Below are 17443 nucleotides of genomic sequence, written 5' to 3' on the forward strand. Positions count from 1 at the left end.
TGACAGAGGCACGGAGTGTAGCAGGGAGGTCCAGAGTAACACTATCAGTTATTTGCACATGTTTCTAAGTGGGTGTGTGCGTACTTTTCCATATGCATTGCCTGAACACTCAGTTTAAAACTGACAAAATTTGTCACACTTGTGTCCCACAGCAGCTCCCTGTAATAATTTTCAAGGACTAATGTTGCATTAAAGTCTGTTGATTTTCCAGAAGATGTTTGCTTCCTTCTTTGTGGTCATTCTGGGTAAGCAACACAAAGGGAACCACAGTAAACTTAATATTTCGCAATGTTAAAATCTTCTAATCTCTTTCATTTCTTTCTCTTTTTTCCATCCCTGCAGGGTTGTGCTGCTGCTTCAAGGAAAGCAGTAAGTGAGCGTTACTGTTTGTATGTGTGTAGTGGATTATTTTAATTGTGTTGCTGTTGATTCTTTTTGTAATATTTTCATTGTCTTTCTTTCTTTCTTTTTTTTTATAGGTCAGTTTTTTCTGGGGCGTCCACAACTGTATGGCCCCAACGAGGCTTTGGTGAAAACATATGTAGAGTTTCAATGTGAAGTGCCGCACCCTCCAACAGATCACGAAATCCTGCTGCAGATATTTAAGTGGGTACATTCAATTTAACCACTGTGGTGAGACACATTACATTAAATGATGAAATTTTTCTAATTACTACCCTTTTTACAGGGAGGATGACCCCAACAAGGCATTGGGTGAATACACTTTACTGGAAGGGCTGGCCGGAAACATTCCCATGGTTATCAAAAAGCGTCATGACGGCTATCTGAAGTGTGTGGCTAGCGTACAAAACCGCTCTATCTCTCATATTAATTCCACGTCCAGCAACCTACACTATTTAAAGGTTATTGGTGAGTCCCTTTATTTATATGCATATAAACAGTTGCTGACTATCAGTCTGTGTTGTCTTTATTCTCTTTTAATTATTTTTTTAAATAAAACTGTTTCATTGTGTTTCACCCTGTGCTGCTATGGATTAAAAAAAAAAACATAACTGTTTTTGTTTTTGAAGTTGGGGGCTGAAGTTTGGGGAAAAAGCAGTCAGTCTCAATAAGCATTCCCGTTGTTCAGAAAGTGCACCAGGATCTCAGCCTGTTCTTGTGTCTGTCCTGCAGAGCCGGTGAAAGGTGCACGGATCATCAATTCAGGTCCAGATGACTTCTTTGAGGGAGAAACACTTCAGCTAATCTGTCAACTTAGCGCTGGAAATTATATCTCCTACAAATGGCTGCACAATGATCAGCTTGTATCGCCATCTTCCCTCCGTCGTATTTATGACAACCAGCTCACAATCTACAGGTTAGTGACAATCAAATGAAGCAATCCAGCAGGTGCATGTTATTAATAATCAACAGTCCACTTACATTTGAGATTCTGACAGTGTAGGGTTATCTAAAAACTGATTGTACCTCACTGTAAAATCCTCACTGTAATTAAATTTGTATTATGATATTTGGGGAAAAATACTAGTTGAAGATAAAAATGGGCCATTTGTTTTGTCCATACACAAATAATGTTTAAAAAAAGAACTATTAAGTTTATTTGCAAAGAATTATAATGAATTTTCTGCTCATGATGGAAAACACAAACAGTATCATAAAACGTATCATAAAAAGTTTCTCTGAAGAACCTGTCCTGAAAATTATCAGTGGCACAAATCATATATGACAAACTTATAGTAAACAAGATGCTGCAGCCTCTTTTCTTCTGTGATGTACAAATCATTCAAGATATGTCAAACACTGACTGAGAAAACAACATGAACTGTGCACTCAAGTCACAGCCAGGTGCTGCAAATCAAACGCACTTGATTACCTGATCATCACCAAGTGCGACCAAGTTTAAGTTTAGTGAAACAGAAACACAGCTAACAGCTCATACTCAGTGTCAAGCATGATGAAGAGCTGATGATTTGGGCTGGTTTTGCAACCACAGATGTTTTCAGTCATTGAGTTGTTCATGAACACCTCTAAGTATTCCAGAGTCAAATGTGAGGCCATCTGTCCAACAGCTAAAGCTTTGCCCAAACTGGGTCACGTAATGATTCCAAGCATACATACAAATCTACAACAGAATGCCTGAAAAAGAAAAGAATCAAGGTGTTGCGAATGCCCAGTCAAAAGTCCACACCTCTGATTTAAATGCTGTGGCAGGACCTTAAAAGGGCTGTGCATAAATGAATACTAAACTCAATGAAATCAAGTAGTATTTTAAAGAAGAGTGGGCCAAAATGTCTGATGTTTTACGGTGGCCCTGAGAGGCCAAACGGACTGCAACTTAAGAAAACACCAGCAATAAGAAAAACGCTGCAAAACACAACGGAAATAGGAAAAAAGAAAATAGAAATAGGAAAAAACAAATTTCCAAAAGCACAAGGGAAGTGTTTCTGGGGAGACAATAACCCGACGGACATGTTGCAGGAACCCAAAACATGGTAGGTGTGTTTTATCATGATTCATATAATACTGATGATGGATTTTTAGGCTAATAGTTAGGCTAACACACTTACCTCTCATCTTTTCTTTCCTCACAAAACCGATAGATCCTCCATTTCTTTTAAATGTCTCCCAGCGCAATTCTTAGCATATTTTGGTTCCTGCAACTGGTCCGTCGGCTTATTGTCTCCCCAGAAACACTTCCCTTGTGCACTGTTTTTTCCTATTTCTGTTTTCGTTTTTCCTATTTCCGTTGTGTTTTGTGTGCTTTTGCAGCGTTTTTCTTGTTGCTGGTGTTTTCTTAAGTTGCAGTCCGTTTGGCCTCTCAGGGCCACCGTAGATGTTGCTGTTTGTCAGTATATGCAAGAGAAAACATTGCATAACCATTAAGAATAATCATTTAAGACTGATTAAGAAATCATCAGCTAATTTACACAACAGTCATTCAGACCAAATGTTTTGACAGATACAATGTTTTTAATTTACCAGGTAGGCCCACCCTAAAGCATACCTGATATTCTTCTTTTGACTCTAACAGGAACTAACAGGGACCTGAAACTAGTGTGATTGGACCATAAACTTATCAGAAAACGATTTAAGAGTCGATGTCTCATAGACTCTAGAACTCCTCTAGACTTCTTTTACGTAACTGGAGGAGTCGCCCCCTGCTGGCCATATATTTACACCTATTTTTTCTGTACAGTCTATGGAAACAATAAATTCAAATATTACAGAAATAATTTTCTCTGTCACCCTCAGAACAAATCCTCAAGACAGTGGCTCCTACAAGTGTGTGGCTACCAACGTCTTCAACAAAACAGTCTTCACCTCCAACAGCTCTGAGATTGAAATCACAGTCAAAGGTTAGCACTCATTTTGGGGGGAAAAACCCTCCTGGTCATGTTTTTGTAAATGTATCATGGTTTGTTTTTTTGACAGCAGATCAACAAAATAACATCACTCTTCTTACTCTTCTTTCAGAGTTTGTGTCAGCCCCTGACATCTCCTTCACTGTGTTAAAGGAAGAGCCACAAAATTATTTTGCAATAGTTGTCTGTAACTCAACACAAGGAGATCTGCCTATCACCTACTCGCTGTACCGTGGGAAAGAGCAGGTCATCAACATGACAGTGGAAGAGAGACATTACGTATTTAAGCTTCCTTTGGTCTTGGACCGCCACTTAGGCTTTCTCAGATGCCATGCGAGCAACGGAGAACAGACCACATACAGTCAGTGGTTGCCCTTGAATGTTGGTATGTTTTTAAAACTGTTAACAAATTACTGAGATAAGCATGTGTTTTTACAGTTAACATCTATTTGTCTTGACATCCCTTTCTGGCATCCAACAGTCCCTGTTAGTGGACCTGTGACAATGCATTATGACTACGACACTGGAGAAAACTACGCTGTAACTGGCCTGAGGTTCTACTGCAAAGCGGAGAAGGGATCACATCCACACTATCAGTGGTTCCACAACAAAACCCTCCTACAGGATCGAGGAACCTACTACCAAGTGGTGGACCAGATGCCACAACGATCGATACTCCTGCTATCTGTGGGGAGGGAAAGCGCTGGGACGTACTACTGTGAAGTATCAGACAGCTTCGACAACAGCACCGCCATAAGCAGCAAGAGGCGATATTTGGATAAAGAAGGTACAGTTGATTTGAGTCAAACATACAAATACCAGGTGACAGCTTGAATCATCTCTTCATCTTCCTCCCCCTCTAGTGCTGAACCGCATTCCTGACTTTGTAGTGGGAGTTGTATTTGGAAGTTTTGCCTTTTTGATTTTCCTGATGTCTGCTTGTTGCTGGATTGGAGTGATTTTCAGTGAGTACAGATGCTTTTTTTTTTTCATCTCGTTTTACAGCCTTTGCACTTGCTGCTGAGAAATAACATTATTCACATTTGTTTCAGGGAAGAGGCAGTATGGAGAAAAGTCTCTGTGAGTTATTTCTTTGTTTAATTCTGAAAATGCTGAAAAGTATAGTAACTATAATGTCAATGCTTCCTATGTGAAGTGAACTGTGCTACTTCCTCCAGAGTCAGATTTTTCTTTGTTTTTATTGGGGTGTTATCCACCATAGGCCACTGAAAGAAACAATGGTGGACAATAAGTAACAAAGTGGCCCCGCTTCCTGTTTTCCTTTTGCAGCACAGCAGCTTTTCAAAGAACAGCAACAATGAATGTAATGTTCAAGCCTAGATTCTTCTTTGTTTGTGCTTAAATATTAAAGCTATCAAGGGAAAAACTCTACTGTATGTTAGATGCTACACCCTTCTTGTCTACAGTTAAGACTCACCATCAGAGGGTTACCAGAGAGCCATGAGTAAATTTGCGATCCTGTCTTTAATGACATGTTAGATTTGGGGAGCTAAGATTGAACATGGGATACTGTGATTTGGGAATTTGGAAAAATTGGGGTTTTTATGATAATGGAACTCAAACAAGTGATCAATGTGTCTTATAAAAACGTCACATGAAATGCTACTTACTTATTTTTGACTTCACTAAAATGGGTCAGCTTTCAACAACCTAAGAGCAGATATGAATAATTAATAAAATAAAATGAATAACATGGAAGTCTGTGGGGATTGAATCACTTTGAGGCATTAAAGTAACTGTAGTTGTTTTGAATTTGGCTACTTTTTTCACACCCCTTTCTCTCCTTCCCTTGTACGGGACTGTAAAAATGTCTGTGCTTGCACACTTAATCATTCTTAAGACAGTTGTAGCCTACATGTGCATTTTGTCTCTTTGCAGGTGGAGCTTGGAGATGCAGAGAAGCAAAGCTGTATATGAGGACGAGCTGGTAAGTGGCGATTTCTTTAGTGCATTCAATGACACACTGAATGTGTTGTACCATTTTACTCCCAACACAGTAAGCACCACTCAATAATGTCTTCTTATAGGACTTTTCAGTCCACAGTGACGATTCTGATCTGCTGAAAACAGCGAGAGAGGATGAATTCGATCAGGTGAGGCCAGATCAGTTTCTTTCGTCACCCAGTTAGAGATAAACGAGCCAGTGAAGTATTTTGTTTGTTTTCTCCCCTCAGGCATCTGAATCCTCTGAAGATGAATGGCCCCAGATTCAGAAGAAGACTTTGAAGGATGAACTAGTTTAAAGAACTACGTGCATGTTTGCTCTCTAAGCGTGAACTGTTGTAGTGAAATAAACATTTGGTCAGTGCTACAGCGTCCTTACAGGATGAGCACTTTTACCAGTTATCTGTAAAACAGTGTGATGAAGGAGTTAAGTCAGAGGTGCCCAGTTTAAGACTGATGAGGATGAGGGAAACAAAAATAAGAAAGAAAGAAATCTCTTTAACCAGTGGAATCATTTTTGACCCCTGTTGTGTATTTATATGTGCCTGTGTGATATTTTTTGATTGCAAAATTATTTTCTAACATGAGTTTGTCAGTTTACTTGTTCCACGGCTTTTCTTTGTGCTTTACAGGAATTGGGCGATTTGTATCCACAGATTAAGAAAAGTTATGTGGGGTAATTAATGTGTTTGTTTGGTCTGTTTATTTTTATCATCATTTTCACTCGTAATCTCTACATTGTAATGTTTTGCAGTGAAGACTGGCTAACAGACCAGGATATAGCAAGCTTGACTCTGAGTGTTGCAGAAAATATTAAATATTACATATTTAAAAACAACAAATTTGTTTAGACTGTGTTTGAAATAGAAGAAAGGATGAAAACACAGCTGGGCTATGATGATTTTATTGTAATTATTTGTTAGTCAAATTATTACAAAGTTATCAGTTCATCTATATTTTGGTGTGAAAAATGATGATAGCATATTGAAACACATGAGTCAAGCGTTTTATACAAGGATTCTCTAAATAAATCATCTTTTGTTTGTACATTTGTGTTTGTTTTAACTCGTTTCTGGATAAAGACTTTTGAAACACATAATTAACTACATTAGAAAATTTATGAATATTAGTCATACATGAAGGAAAGTGTACATGAATGAGCTTATGGCCATTATAGTCAGTAAAACCACTTGGTTGCTTGACAAATAAACAATTTGTTTCTAAAAAAAAAAACATTTTAAACTTTGCACACTTTCTGTTCTGCATAATGTTGCCGCCATATGTGAAAGGTTGTATCTGCCGCTGGGAAAAAATACTTTTTTGCCACCTATAAGTCGTCTATGAGTCAAAATCTGGGGTTATTATCTACTTTTTTAAAAACGCAAATATCTAACATTTGTTTTTCTAAATTAGAAAATAACTTAAATTTTGTGCCATTGCTGTGAAATTTTCAGATAATAACACAAGATTTTGACCTATAGTTGGCTTTCTTTTGTGTCTGAAATAAGCTTCTTTATTCTTAGCCTCACCACACCTGGAATAAAAATGCAGTCCATTAAAATAAAACAAAACATACATTTAACATTGAATACATATTTGATACATTGGGGTGGCTATAGCTCAGGAGCTAGAGCAGGTCACCTACCAATCGGAAGGTTGGTTGTAGTATCCTTGTCTGCTCCAGTCTGCTCTGATGCATCTATCGGAGTATGAATGCATGTGAATGCCAGATGAAAAGCACCGAAAAAAGTGCTTGTGTCAGTTCTAGAAATTCTGGTAAGTAATGGCTCTGAGAAAATTTAGATTTCTGCAGGGAACCTCTGCAGAGCTTTAACAGGTAAACAGGGTCATTCCAGAATTAAAGCTTTAGTCGGAAATCTACATTAACTTAAGATGTAACCATATACCCCTTAACTGCTACACTATAACCTTACTTAAAATCTGTCAAAAATAGGTGAGTCATATCGCTAAATATTGATCATATCAAGTAATTTAGAGCCAGAAAGAGCATTCCTATCAAAAGCAGCTGCTGCAATCAGACTTTTATATATCCTTTATTTATCCGGGTAAAAAGTGTCATTGACATTAAAAATGTGTTTTTCAAGAGAGATCTCACCAAGGTGGCAGCAGAAACTGTAACAAATATAACATCACAGTTCTAAAAACTTACTGGAAGTAACCAAAAAGGACTGGATTGATGACAATATTGGTACAAATATGCAGAGTCAAAAATTTCTTTATTTCATGTATAACCCTTTCACAAATCCTGTTCACTACGGCCTATTTACTAATAAAAGTAACCAACCGTCCCCGAGCCACACAAGTTTGAAGGCATTTTTGAGGCTTAAAATGTGGCTTTAGTGTCAGGGTTACAGATAGGTTCTTGTTAGGTTTAGGCTAAAGGCATTTATTTTTGATGGTTAGGTTTAGGGTAAGCATTATGTCAATTAGATGTCCTCACTAAGATATAAAAGGCAAGTATGTGAAGTATGTGTGTGTGTGTTGGTTTGTTTGCTTTTTCAGAGGCAAACTTATTTGTCCCGCTAGCGTTTCTCATCAGTTCTAATAGCTTGTCTGCGTTTTTGAGTCCTTATGTTGACGCTGTTATTATTATCATTTTTAACGTTGTTGTGATCGTATTATCGCGATGGTTGTTGTTCTCTCGCTGAAGACTCCAGTGAAAAAGTAGCCGAAAACGCGCAGTAGGCGTCGGTGATGCTGAGCGGACCAATCACAGTAGCTGATAGTTACTTCGCCACCAAGTTTTGTTACGACGTATTTCCCGCTGAAGAGTAACTTGGCCAACAGTTTTCTGTGTAGCTCCGCCCCTTCTGCGCATAGCCGCTTGCTCAGGTGTCTCTGAGCTGCTCCCACTTGAGTGCAGGAGGCGGCGATAGCTGGTAGTGTTAGTCGACTGTAACTGGAGCGTTGCTTTCCCCTTAGGTCTACTCGCACCGGAGGATCGGCTGAATGGCAGACATGGAGGAGACGGGCGGTGTAAGTGCGTACGGAGCTGCGTTTGCAGGAGGAGGCTTCGACTTTTACAAGTTTATCCGCCAGCCTCAGACCATCGTGCGCTTTCTCAGCTGGGTGAGTGCTGTTTGTGTTTGAAACTGAAGGTCCAGCGGGGTATGTGAGCAAGTCCGCGCACAGAGGTGAAGAGATGAGATATGTTGGTAATACGGGACAGCGGGCAGCTTTGTGCGCTTCCTCCGGCGGGCGTCGTATTTACAGCAAGACTCTCCGTGACAGCGCCGCAGGTCACCCCCGCTGCTGCTGTCACAGCAATAAATACTGAAAACTGTACTTCCGGGAAAACACTACCTACCAGATATCGGCATTAATAATTATCTCCTTATAATCCACGAGATTACATTCTCATAATTTAACTTCACACAGCGGATGGAAGTCGATGGTTGTAAAAGTCTGTATTATTCGAGGCTGAAGCGACAGAGTAGGTGGTGTTTGCATTAAAAAGGGGAAATCGCGCTGAGAGAAAGTTCTCGGAACTTTTACAGCCCTAATCACCTGTTGCTGGGTAAATCTTAAGGCACACATTAGATTTTGCGGGGATGTGCTAAGTCCTCAATTAATCTCAATGAGACCGTTGATATAGTGAAAAATATACTGTTGTGCAACCCTGAGTGACTGAGCAGACACCGAAGGACCGTTTTACTGTCCTTGAACACTTCCTAGTTGAAGTCGAGCTACTACATCTCCACAGAATGTACTAAGCTTGACTGTCGTGTGCTTTGTAAATGAAGATTAATATTCTCCCGTGCAGGACAGGCCCGGGCAAAGACGAGCTCACATATTAACCGGCAGAGTGAAGAGTTTTCAGTGTGGCAGATGAGGACAGACTGTGCCCTTGGTTGTAGCTGTTGTCTGTGTGCATGTGTGTGTCAGTGGTAAACAGGGGCTAACAGGCAGGTAAGGTGATACCCCCCACTCTCTCTGTTATGCTTGGTGAATGTGTGCTACTGATCTCCCCCTCTGACTCGCACACGTATGCAGTGCAGCTGTGCTCATCTCAGATTCTTCCAGGCTGGATCACCGTGTAATCTTAGAAAAGGACACCTGCATGTATGATTGCACAGAAAGAGGAGCACACCTGGTCCCGGGACCAGTGTTATCATAGTTTTTATTTAACTTTTTTTTCATTTTCCATTAACGCTGGCATTTATTGCAGGACTGCAGTATTGTGTGTAACGAATGAATTGTGTAACAGTGAATGGAATATGCTGCCCGGCTGTTGTAACTAGGCAAATATTTTTTAAATACAAAAATTTTTGCAATATCATTCAACACAGTTTAACCTTTATTGGAATACCACATTACCACATACCACATAGTGTGCTCCAAAACATGGGAAAAGGAGAAGTCCAAACCGCCTCCAGTTCCTCAGAACTTTCCAACAACAAGATTGTGGAATTTATCTTCTTCTTTTATACCAGTTTTCTTAGTAAATATGACTCAGCTTACATTCTGTCATCTTACTGCTTTTTGTAGCTTCTCCAGGGCAAACTTTCTGCATGCCTTCCTGAGTTTGCACTTATAATTCCATATGATTGAGAGACCTTTCTAAGTATGAACAGCAACTGTTGTTTAAATAAGATGCAAACCCTTTGAAAGGGCAGTTAAATGTGTTAGTACCATTAACACTGACAATTAAATGTTGATTTCTCACTGATTTTCTCGTAAATGGTAGCGTCCTTGTTTCAAATATTGTTTAAAACATTCAGTTTTGGCTTGGTTTAAACTGGGCTGAGTGTGAGTTTTTGTGTCTCTTTATTATTATATAAACTTAGGACACAGTCATGTAGACATGACATTCTCAGTGAACGTAAACACCCACTCCTGTTCGCGCTGGTTGACCAATCTGATCGCAAACTAAAGACATTTCCTGTATAAAGGGTATGTTCAGTTGTTTCTTTTCCACAGTGTCTTTATATTTTGGTTATTTTGATCACTTGTATTGTTACATATTTTTGTTTGTTTGTTTATTTTGGTGTTTGTTTGTTTTTTTTTTGTTTTTTTTTTGCTTTTTGGGTGGAAGGGCTATAACAGCCTTACCTGAAACAAAAAAAGGGCATACACTCACTCCTGGCCATTAAAAGCAGCTACACCTTCCCTGAAACAGTATATTTGCAGTATATTTATGTAACTAAATGTGTGTCATTTAGGTTTAATGCAAAAACAAGTCATCCAAACAAATCTTATTTGTGTTGCTTATTGACAACTGAAAGTTCAAATCAACATGTGACACTTGTGCGTCAGTTTGACATTTGTTATTCATTGCACAAACACTTTCTGTTCTTTTAAAAATGTACAAAAATTTCCATCTACTCCTCTGAAAGTCCCTGTCTTACTTTTGTTCCATTTTAGGGAACCCCCCGCCTCCCCGCTTTTCACTTCTCCAATGTCTCTGTCTGCAGCTCATTTTCTGTATCGTTGGTCTCATCCCACCAGCAGGACTTTGGCCTTCTTTTCCTTCCCACCAGTTAAACAGTCCCTCTCTGTCCTCCTCCCAGATCTCATTATAAGCAATGTTAGGGAGCTGGTGGCATCTCAGGAATCACATGGCAGGCAGCTGCACTCAGAAGTAGGTCACATGGTTAGGTGGGTAACCAGAGCACAGTGAAGCCAACCACGGGACAGCCTGTCAGAGGGAATAAACACTCCACATACTAACGTGAAGGAAAGTCGATATTTCAAGAGTTGGTAGTGAGAAAAGATGTTATGTTATAATTATGTAGCTTGTCCATTTTCCACAAAAGTCACCCGCTTTTGTGACTTTGTTGTTGCTAAATAGTGTCATTTCAATTTGATAGATGTGGTGTGAAGACAAGAAAAACCTGGGGGTGTTTGCTAACTTTCTCACATGAGTTCTAAAACAAGGCGTCTTTTTGATCTTACTTCCAGCTGTTGCATACAAAAACACATTATTGAAGAATTGGCTGCTTAAAAAAGTATTATACATGTTGTCTTCATGGTGGCTGCAGCACATTACATATTTTCTAGGAACTTTCATTTTTCATAAAGTTAGAACAATGGCTGTCTGGAAGGAGCTGAAAAGGTCATGTAATGCCTGCAAAAAGTTAAACTGAAAAACAAATAGCATTTGAATGCACAAAGTTCTTTACTTCCCCAACAGGTTTAATTTTTGATCTGCACGCCAACATTCTGTAAGCTACACTGAACTCACAAATCCAAAGAAAGGCGAAGATCTTTTCTGGGTTTTATGTTTATTAACAACATCATATCTAAAATGCAGATTGTTATTTTCCATCCATTTTGGCAATTTTGGTGACCTTCACTCTAAATATCCAACCTCTGCTTGATGCAGAGACACAGACGCACAGTGATACAGCACTTCTTTAGTACTGACACTGATGTAGTTGTTGGGTTCTTGGCAATACAAAGTGTTGACCAGTGTAAAATTCATAAACTTTATTCCTGACTATGAGGTAACATCAGACATGGCATAAAAAATGACTGTGAAACAAAATGTAACAAGTAAATAAATACATAAATTTTAACTAATCATCAATTATTTAAATAATGCGTAGTGTAACCAAGAAGAATTATTTGTATTTTTTGTCATTGTAGTTTGGTATGAGAGTCATTTCTGCATTTTCCTGTCGTTTAAAGTCATGCTGGTTTCTCTCCTCTGGTCTCTGTTTCACTGTGTGCATGATGGGAGACAAGTAAAGGATGATAATGTTACTTTAACTGACAATGACCCTGACAAATGTTAAAGAGAGAGCGAGCAAGAAGCTGACAGTGACAGAGCTGCTGCTGCATTTTTATCAGGTTTTCTGTTTTGTTTTGTTTTCTTCTATTTTAAATCACGAACCTAAAGTATCTCTAAACTGCTCACACAGTATCTCCGTCTAGCCTATTGTAGCTCTCCAGGGCACAGTTGTACATGCCGAACATCACAAAACCAAACTGAATACATCCACCTGTCATCAAAGATACTTGATACTATCCATTTATTTAAGTCAGTTTTGGATGAATTTTATTTTTAAACAACAATATTATAATGGTAGATTTGTGGCACATGTTACACATGATAGAAAAATATCTGTTTTTGTTGACTCTTAGCTTATTGAATTTGCTATGAACGTCATAAGTTTATATGTACGTTAAGTCAAACAAGATCAGCTTAAGACTGGACACCTCTGCCAGGGCTGAGATATCCCTACACATCATTCATAAATTGAATCTAGGAGGATGTCTGGACCCTGATTAGTTTGAGATGTTGTGAGTGGTGCAAACATCAGCTTTTACCAACAATTCCACATTTATTTACTCTTCATTCGTTTTCATTAATGCCCGCCTTCTTTTCTGTTTTTCTGTAGATTTTTGCCATGGTGGTGTTTGCCTGTATCACAGGAGAGGGCTATGTCAACACCCACTACGAAGCTGAAGCCAAATGCATCTTCAATCACAACGACTCAGCGTGTCATTATGCAGTCGGTATCGGGGTGATTGCTTTCCTGGCATGTGTGGCCTTCCTCGTGTTGGACGTTTACCTGCCTTTTATGAGCAACGCAGAGGAGAGGAAGTTTGCTGTCATAGCTGACCTGGGATTCTCAGGTGAGCATGAATGTTTATTTTTATAAAGATTGCACAAGGAAGAAGAGACTGACAGAAAAACCTGAGGCAATGACAGGCAAAATAATTGGTGGTGATGCAAAGTGGGCGGGTGTGTTTGCAGAAGCGTGTTTACAGCCTGGTGCAAACATAGTTTCGGCCTCTATATGTAATTTATCTATTCGTAGCAGCTGTAAAGAGGGCGAAACCATTTTTATAACTCACTCATTTGGATTCTATGAAGAGTTAAAGTTGGGGCATGGCTGCTTTGATTGATAGGTGGCTATAGGTGATTGCTATCTCCTGGGCCTCACCTCTGCTAATTAGAGTCACCAAACTGTACCACTCGACTCTGTTTGGGCTGTTGTTTCCCTTTGGAGCATCTGTCCTTGGGAATATGAATTACCCACTCCTGACATAGAGGGAAGCGCCACTACATGTTAATACAAAGTAGCTCTTAGTGATCACCTTTAATCCTATAGTGCAAGGGTGTCAAACATAAAGGCCCAGTGACCAGAATGGGCCCAATAAAGACTCAAGTCTGGCCCACTGGATGGTTTTGGACAATGTGCAATGTAGAAGGCATAGATTTTTGCATTTTTAACTGTTTTCATAAATTTTAGATTTTTTTTTTTTCTACGGATAAAGAGCTCTCCCATTGCCATTCATACTACACCAAATTAAGATAAACAATAAAATAACAGAACATTTCCCGATTTTGAGGTCAGAAATATCTGCTTCTTTCTTTCATTCATTTCAATGACGTAGATAAAATAAGATGTATTGTTGAAATGGTGCTTCTTTGTCTTTTTTTTTTTTTTTTTTTAAAGATAACTCAGGGATTTTAAATGTGTAGTTAAACTTGGTTCTCTGAATCATTTGCGTCCTGATGGGAGTGCTCTCTTTCAAGATGATACTCCCATCCACTTGGCATGAGCTAAATGGCTACAGCCTTTGCAGTCATCACATCATAAACTAATTGAACATCTTATGGAGATTATAGATTGAGTGTTTTCACCACCAAAAGTGAGTGATTCATGCATTCAAGCTGTTCCTAAAGCGTGAACTTCTTCATGTAGAAAGCCTCTGAGTGTTGGTGTAATCTAGGACAGACTGCTGACTGTTTCCCTGACATAACGCAGTATTCATCATTGCAACATTAGACGTGGAAGGGTGGAGGAGGAGTATGACCTCACATATTCAGATGAAAATAAACAGACATCGGCTTTCCACAGTCAGCCATTCTTCAAGAAAACAAAAGAGTGATAGTTTGGAAAAACGGCGCGTTTTCGTGTGAGCAGATGGAGACGGGGGAACCCTGTTGTTTATCTTTTCATATCTGTATTTTCAGCTGAACGCTTTTGTTCCTCCATCCAGTGAGGAAAAGGTGATCATTTGTGCGTCTGTTTCTCTGGATGTTTGTTTTAGGAGTGTGGACCTTCCTGTGGTTTGTGTGTTTCTGCCTGTTGGCCAGTCAGTGGACTAAAACTCCCGATGACCACTCAATCCCCAAAGACGCCGCACGTGCCAGCATCGCTTTCTCGTTCTTCTCTATCGCCACCTGGGTGAGTGGGATTGCAGCTTTGGTTTAGTCACTTTATCATTCAGTAAAATTTAGTTTTGAAAGTATATTGTAGATATTTTGATTGTGTACTTGATGTTGTACTTTTTTCTGATTCAAAAGAGTGATTTAACATTTTAGAAAATGTACTGATTCCCTTGCCAAGACTTAATGTGTTTGTTAACCCCAGTCTTGTAGCTTTTCATTAAGATTAAGATAACAGTGTAAGGAAAAGCCTAATAAGTCCACTCTAAAGAGCTGCTTACATCTTGGTGCCAGATACCACAGAGCCTCTTCAAATTGTATTTCCAGCCTATTCCTCAGCAGGTCAGAGCTGTTTCTGGCAGAAAACAGAGGTTTAACACTTTAAGCAGGAATGCTCAGTGTTTTTGGCTCATCAGTGCATAATGCGTATCTCCCATTAATTTTTTAATCTTGTGTAAAATTTGCATTATTTCTGTTATTGCTGAAAAAATGCTCATCGGCCTCTCGTGTGATTTATTACTTGCACATTTTTCACAGAAGCTTGAATGACTTTAACATTTTTATTCTCATCATGCAGGGAATCCTAACATACTTCGCCTTGGGTCGTTTCCGCCATGGTATAAATGATGTTGCCATCCCTACCTACACAGAGACGGTGCCGGATATTGCCACCCCTTATCCTCCAACCTATGCCCCCACCTCCTACAATCCCACCACTTACACCCCCACCACTTACACCCCCACCACTTACACCCCCACCACTTATACAGCCTATCCCAGCAATTTGCCTGACATCCAACAGCAGCCTCCTCTCGCCCAAAACCTCCCGCCCAAGGTAGATGCTGGCTACCAGCCGCCCAGCTACTGAGACAGAGGGGAGGTCACATGGGCCAGGTGGTGTTCGTCTGTCGGTGGACTGACTGCAGTTGCACTGCACACCCGCAGAGCTATATCATATTGATGTGGTTTCACGCTGATTTAACGATGTCAGATTTGAGAACCTGAACAGTGCAACTCCATGTTAGAGAAGAGGAACACTGCTGTTTACGTCGGTGGGTCTGTGATCAGGTCTTAAGACATTAGGCTGACTGCTGAGATTAGTGCTGATGATTGGGTAATCTGACCTTAGACCCCTGTGCAAAGATGCAACTTTTACCTCAAATGAGCGGATCCTGGAGGTAGAAGAGGGTCACATAATGTGACATTATGAAGAGTGCTTATGACAGCCACAAGGCAAGTGGAAGAGGCCGGCATTTAATGTGTTGCTCATGAATCTGTTGGAACTTGAGGATATGCATTTATACAAACAATTCACAAGTAAAACTGCCATTTTCATGGTTGTATGTGCCTGATTATATTTTTTTTTTATTTGGTCATATGTTTTGTTTTGTTTTTTCAATTTATTAATCCTGTGGAAATACGAGTTTACGAGGTATTAATTTAATTAGCAAATGGTAGTTGACTGTTAGCGTGAAAAACTACTGTAAAGCCAAATTCTGCCTGAGTTGTATTTTGTGAAACTTGGCAGTCTATATACAACCATAAAATTTTCTATCCATAAATTTATTCTTTTCCATCTTTGCTAACTGTAAGGACCCTGAATTTAATCAGGTCTGCCTGAGGCAATACAGCAGATTTGTGTTTGTAAAAAATTGGTTAAATGTTTCCAGCCTGCAGCAGCGTTCATTGGACTTTGATACCACCTTTAAGATAGAAAAGAGGGAGGAGATTCCACACAACTATGCATTCATTGAACAGATTTACCATATCCTAATACAGACGAGTAATTTATTAACTGCCATTTACAATGCTTTCTTGCAAGCCTGTGAACAGATCAGCCTCACACTTCCTCCAAGGTCTGTGACATTTGGTTTCCTCAACCCTGATTATTATCTGCTTCTCTGTGTACACTGTGGGAGAGGAAATAGACCCAGTGTGTTAGTATAGTTACAGAATAAGTGCTTAATTTGCAACATATGCATTCACCACATACACTTAGAAAATCTGGGGTTTTGCAATGTTGCTTTGTGCCCAACAGTTAAATGTTTGCTGGTTTTTAATCTCAGCTGTTGTCGATCTGATTACACTCAAAAGTTGGCCTGGCATCAGTTTTGGCGTGGGTGTGCAAACTCTGAATTGTCAGTTGGATGGGCTCATACTCACTAAACATTGTTCTTATGCTACTGCTTTTATAACCATGGATGGGGAATAAGGTTTGTTCCTTCAAAAATGTGCATAAATTACTGAAGCCAGCTGTATGAAAACATTGCTTATTTATCATTTGTGCAAAGGGAGAAATTTGAATGAAATATGTAATATGGTGAATGATAGTAAATTGTGCCATGATTAAATCTTGAAGTTATTTCAAGGTTAAGCAGCTGTGCATCACAGCTGCCCTCACTGCTGTGCGTGAATGGTTTTTGTTAATTTCCATACTGTGGAAAGTCTTGAAATCAAAACTGGCAACCTGAAGTTGTCAGTGAAAGGAGCTTGAAATGTTTCTACTAGATTTTTTTCTTCAATATTATTTCCTGTTTGCAGCTTCAAAAGTAAGCCATGTCTGCCTCAGTGACAAAAATGTAAAGTGTGATTATTTGCTGCACATATCAAGTACAAAGTATCCTGCATTTATGCTTTTGCTTAAACATTAATCATAATTGGGTTAACAGTTTTATGTTTTAGATGTGAGACTGGAATGATTTGCATGGTCTGCAGGTTTTATAAACACTTGTCAAATTGTGCTTGGTTCATTGGTTTTTCTATCATTTCCACTTTTGTTTTTGACCAAGTTCAGTTTGTTCTTTTGCCTTCATGTCAACGTCACGGATGCACAACTGTTGAATAAAGTCATAGGTTCAGGCATCTTGTGCATGCTGCTTCATTCATATGCTGCAGTAGTACAAGTTTAATATAGTTTGCAGAGGATATGCTGTACTTTCCCATTCCAACATAACAGCTCACAGCACAGCCTTTGAGTCTGCCAGGATTTAAACAGGTTATTTTAGGCCTC

At 39.3% G+C, this 17443-nt stretch overlaps 2 protein-coding genes across 2 annotated transcripts; both read left to right on the forward strand.

Moving 5' to 3' along the window:
- The first annotated feature begins 5 nt into the window (after window positions 1-5).
- si:dkey-93h22.7 lies at window positions 6-6335 on the forward strand. Its single transcript, XM_031753403.2, has 13 exons — window positions 6-245; window positions 343-369; window positions 480-606; window positions 689-870; window positions 1135-1318; window positions 3214-3317; window positions 3436-3708; window positions 3805-4110; window positions 4187-4288; window positions 4376-4403; window positions 5223-5271; window positions 5372-5437; window positions 5519-6335. Exons 1-13 carry the CDS (start codon window positions 215-217, stop codon window positions 5585-5587), a joined length of 1548 nt encoding a protein of 515 aa, XP_031609263.1. The 5' UTR covers window positions 6-214; the 3' UTR covers window positions 5588-6335.
- A 1786-nt stretch (window positions 6336-8121) lies between these two features.
- Window positions 8122-17295, forward strand: syngr2b (synaptogyrin 2b). The gene is made up of 4 exons (XM_031753415.2): window positions 8122-8378; window positions 12653-12890; window positions 14316-14452; window positions 15011-17295. Exons 1-4 carry the CDS (start codon window positions 8259-8261, stop codon window positions 15299-15301), a joined length of 786 nt encoding a protein of 261 aa, XP_031609275.1. The 5' UTR covers window positions 8122-8258; the 3' UTR covers window positions 15302-17295.
- Window positions 17296-17443: the final 148 nt, after the last annotated feature.

Source organism: Oreochromis aureus, linkage group 6 (assembly GCF_013358895.1).
Source record: "Oreochromis aureus strain Israel breed Guangdong linkage group 6, ZZ_aureus, whole genome shotgun sequence".
In the NCBI taxonomy this organism is placed as follows: domain Eukaryota; kingdom Metazoa; phylum Chordata; class Actinopteri; order Cichliformes; family Cichlidae; genus Oreochromis; species Oreochromis aureus.

What these genes read in the sequence shown, in the direction of transcription:
- si:dkey-93h22.7 (XM_031753403.2), top strand. Translation starts at nt 215, where the DNA reads ATGTTTGCTTCCTTCTTTGTGGTCATTCTGG. An exon ending in ACACTATTTAAAGGTTATTG is followed by an intron (nt 871 to 1,134) that starts GTGAGTCCCTTT and finishes TCTGTCCTGCAG; the next exon opens with AGCCGGTGAAAGGTGCACGG. An exon ending in GATTGAAATCACAGTCAAAG is followed by an intron (nt 3,318 to 3,435) that starts GTTAGCACTCAT and finishes CTCTTCTTTCAG; the next exon opens with AGTTTGTGTCAGCCCCTGAC.
- syngr2b (XM_031753415.2), top strand. Translation starts at nt 8,259, where the DNA reads ATGGCAGACATGGAGGAGACGGGCGGTGTAAGTGCGTACGGAGCTGCG. An exon ending in AGCTGACCTGGGATTCTCAG is followed by an intron (nt 12,891 to 14,315) that starts GTGAGCATGAAT and finishes TGTTTGTTTTAG; the next exon opens with GAGTGTGGACCTTCCTGTGG. An exon ending in TCTTCTCTATCGCCACCTGG is followed by an intron (nt 14,453 to 15,010) that starts GTGAGTGGGATT and finishes CTCATCATGCAG; the next exon opens with GGAATCCTAACATACTTCGC.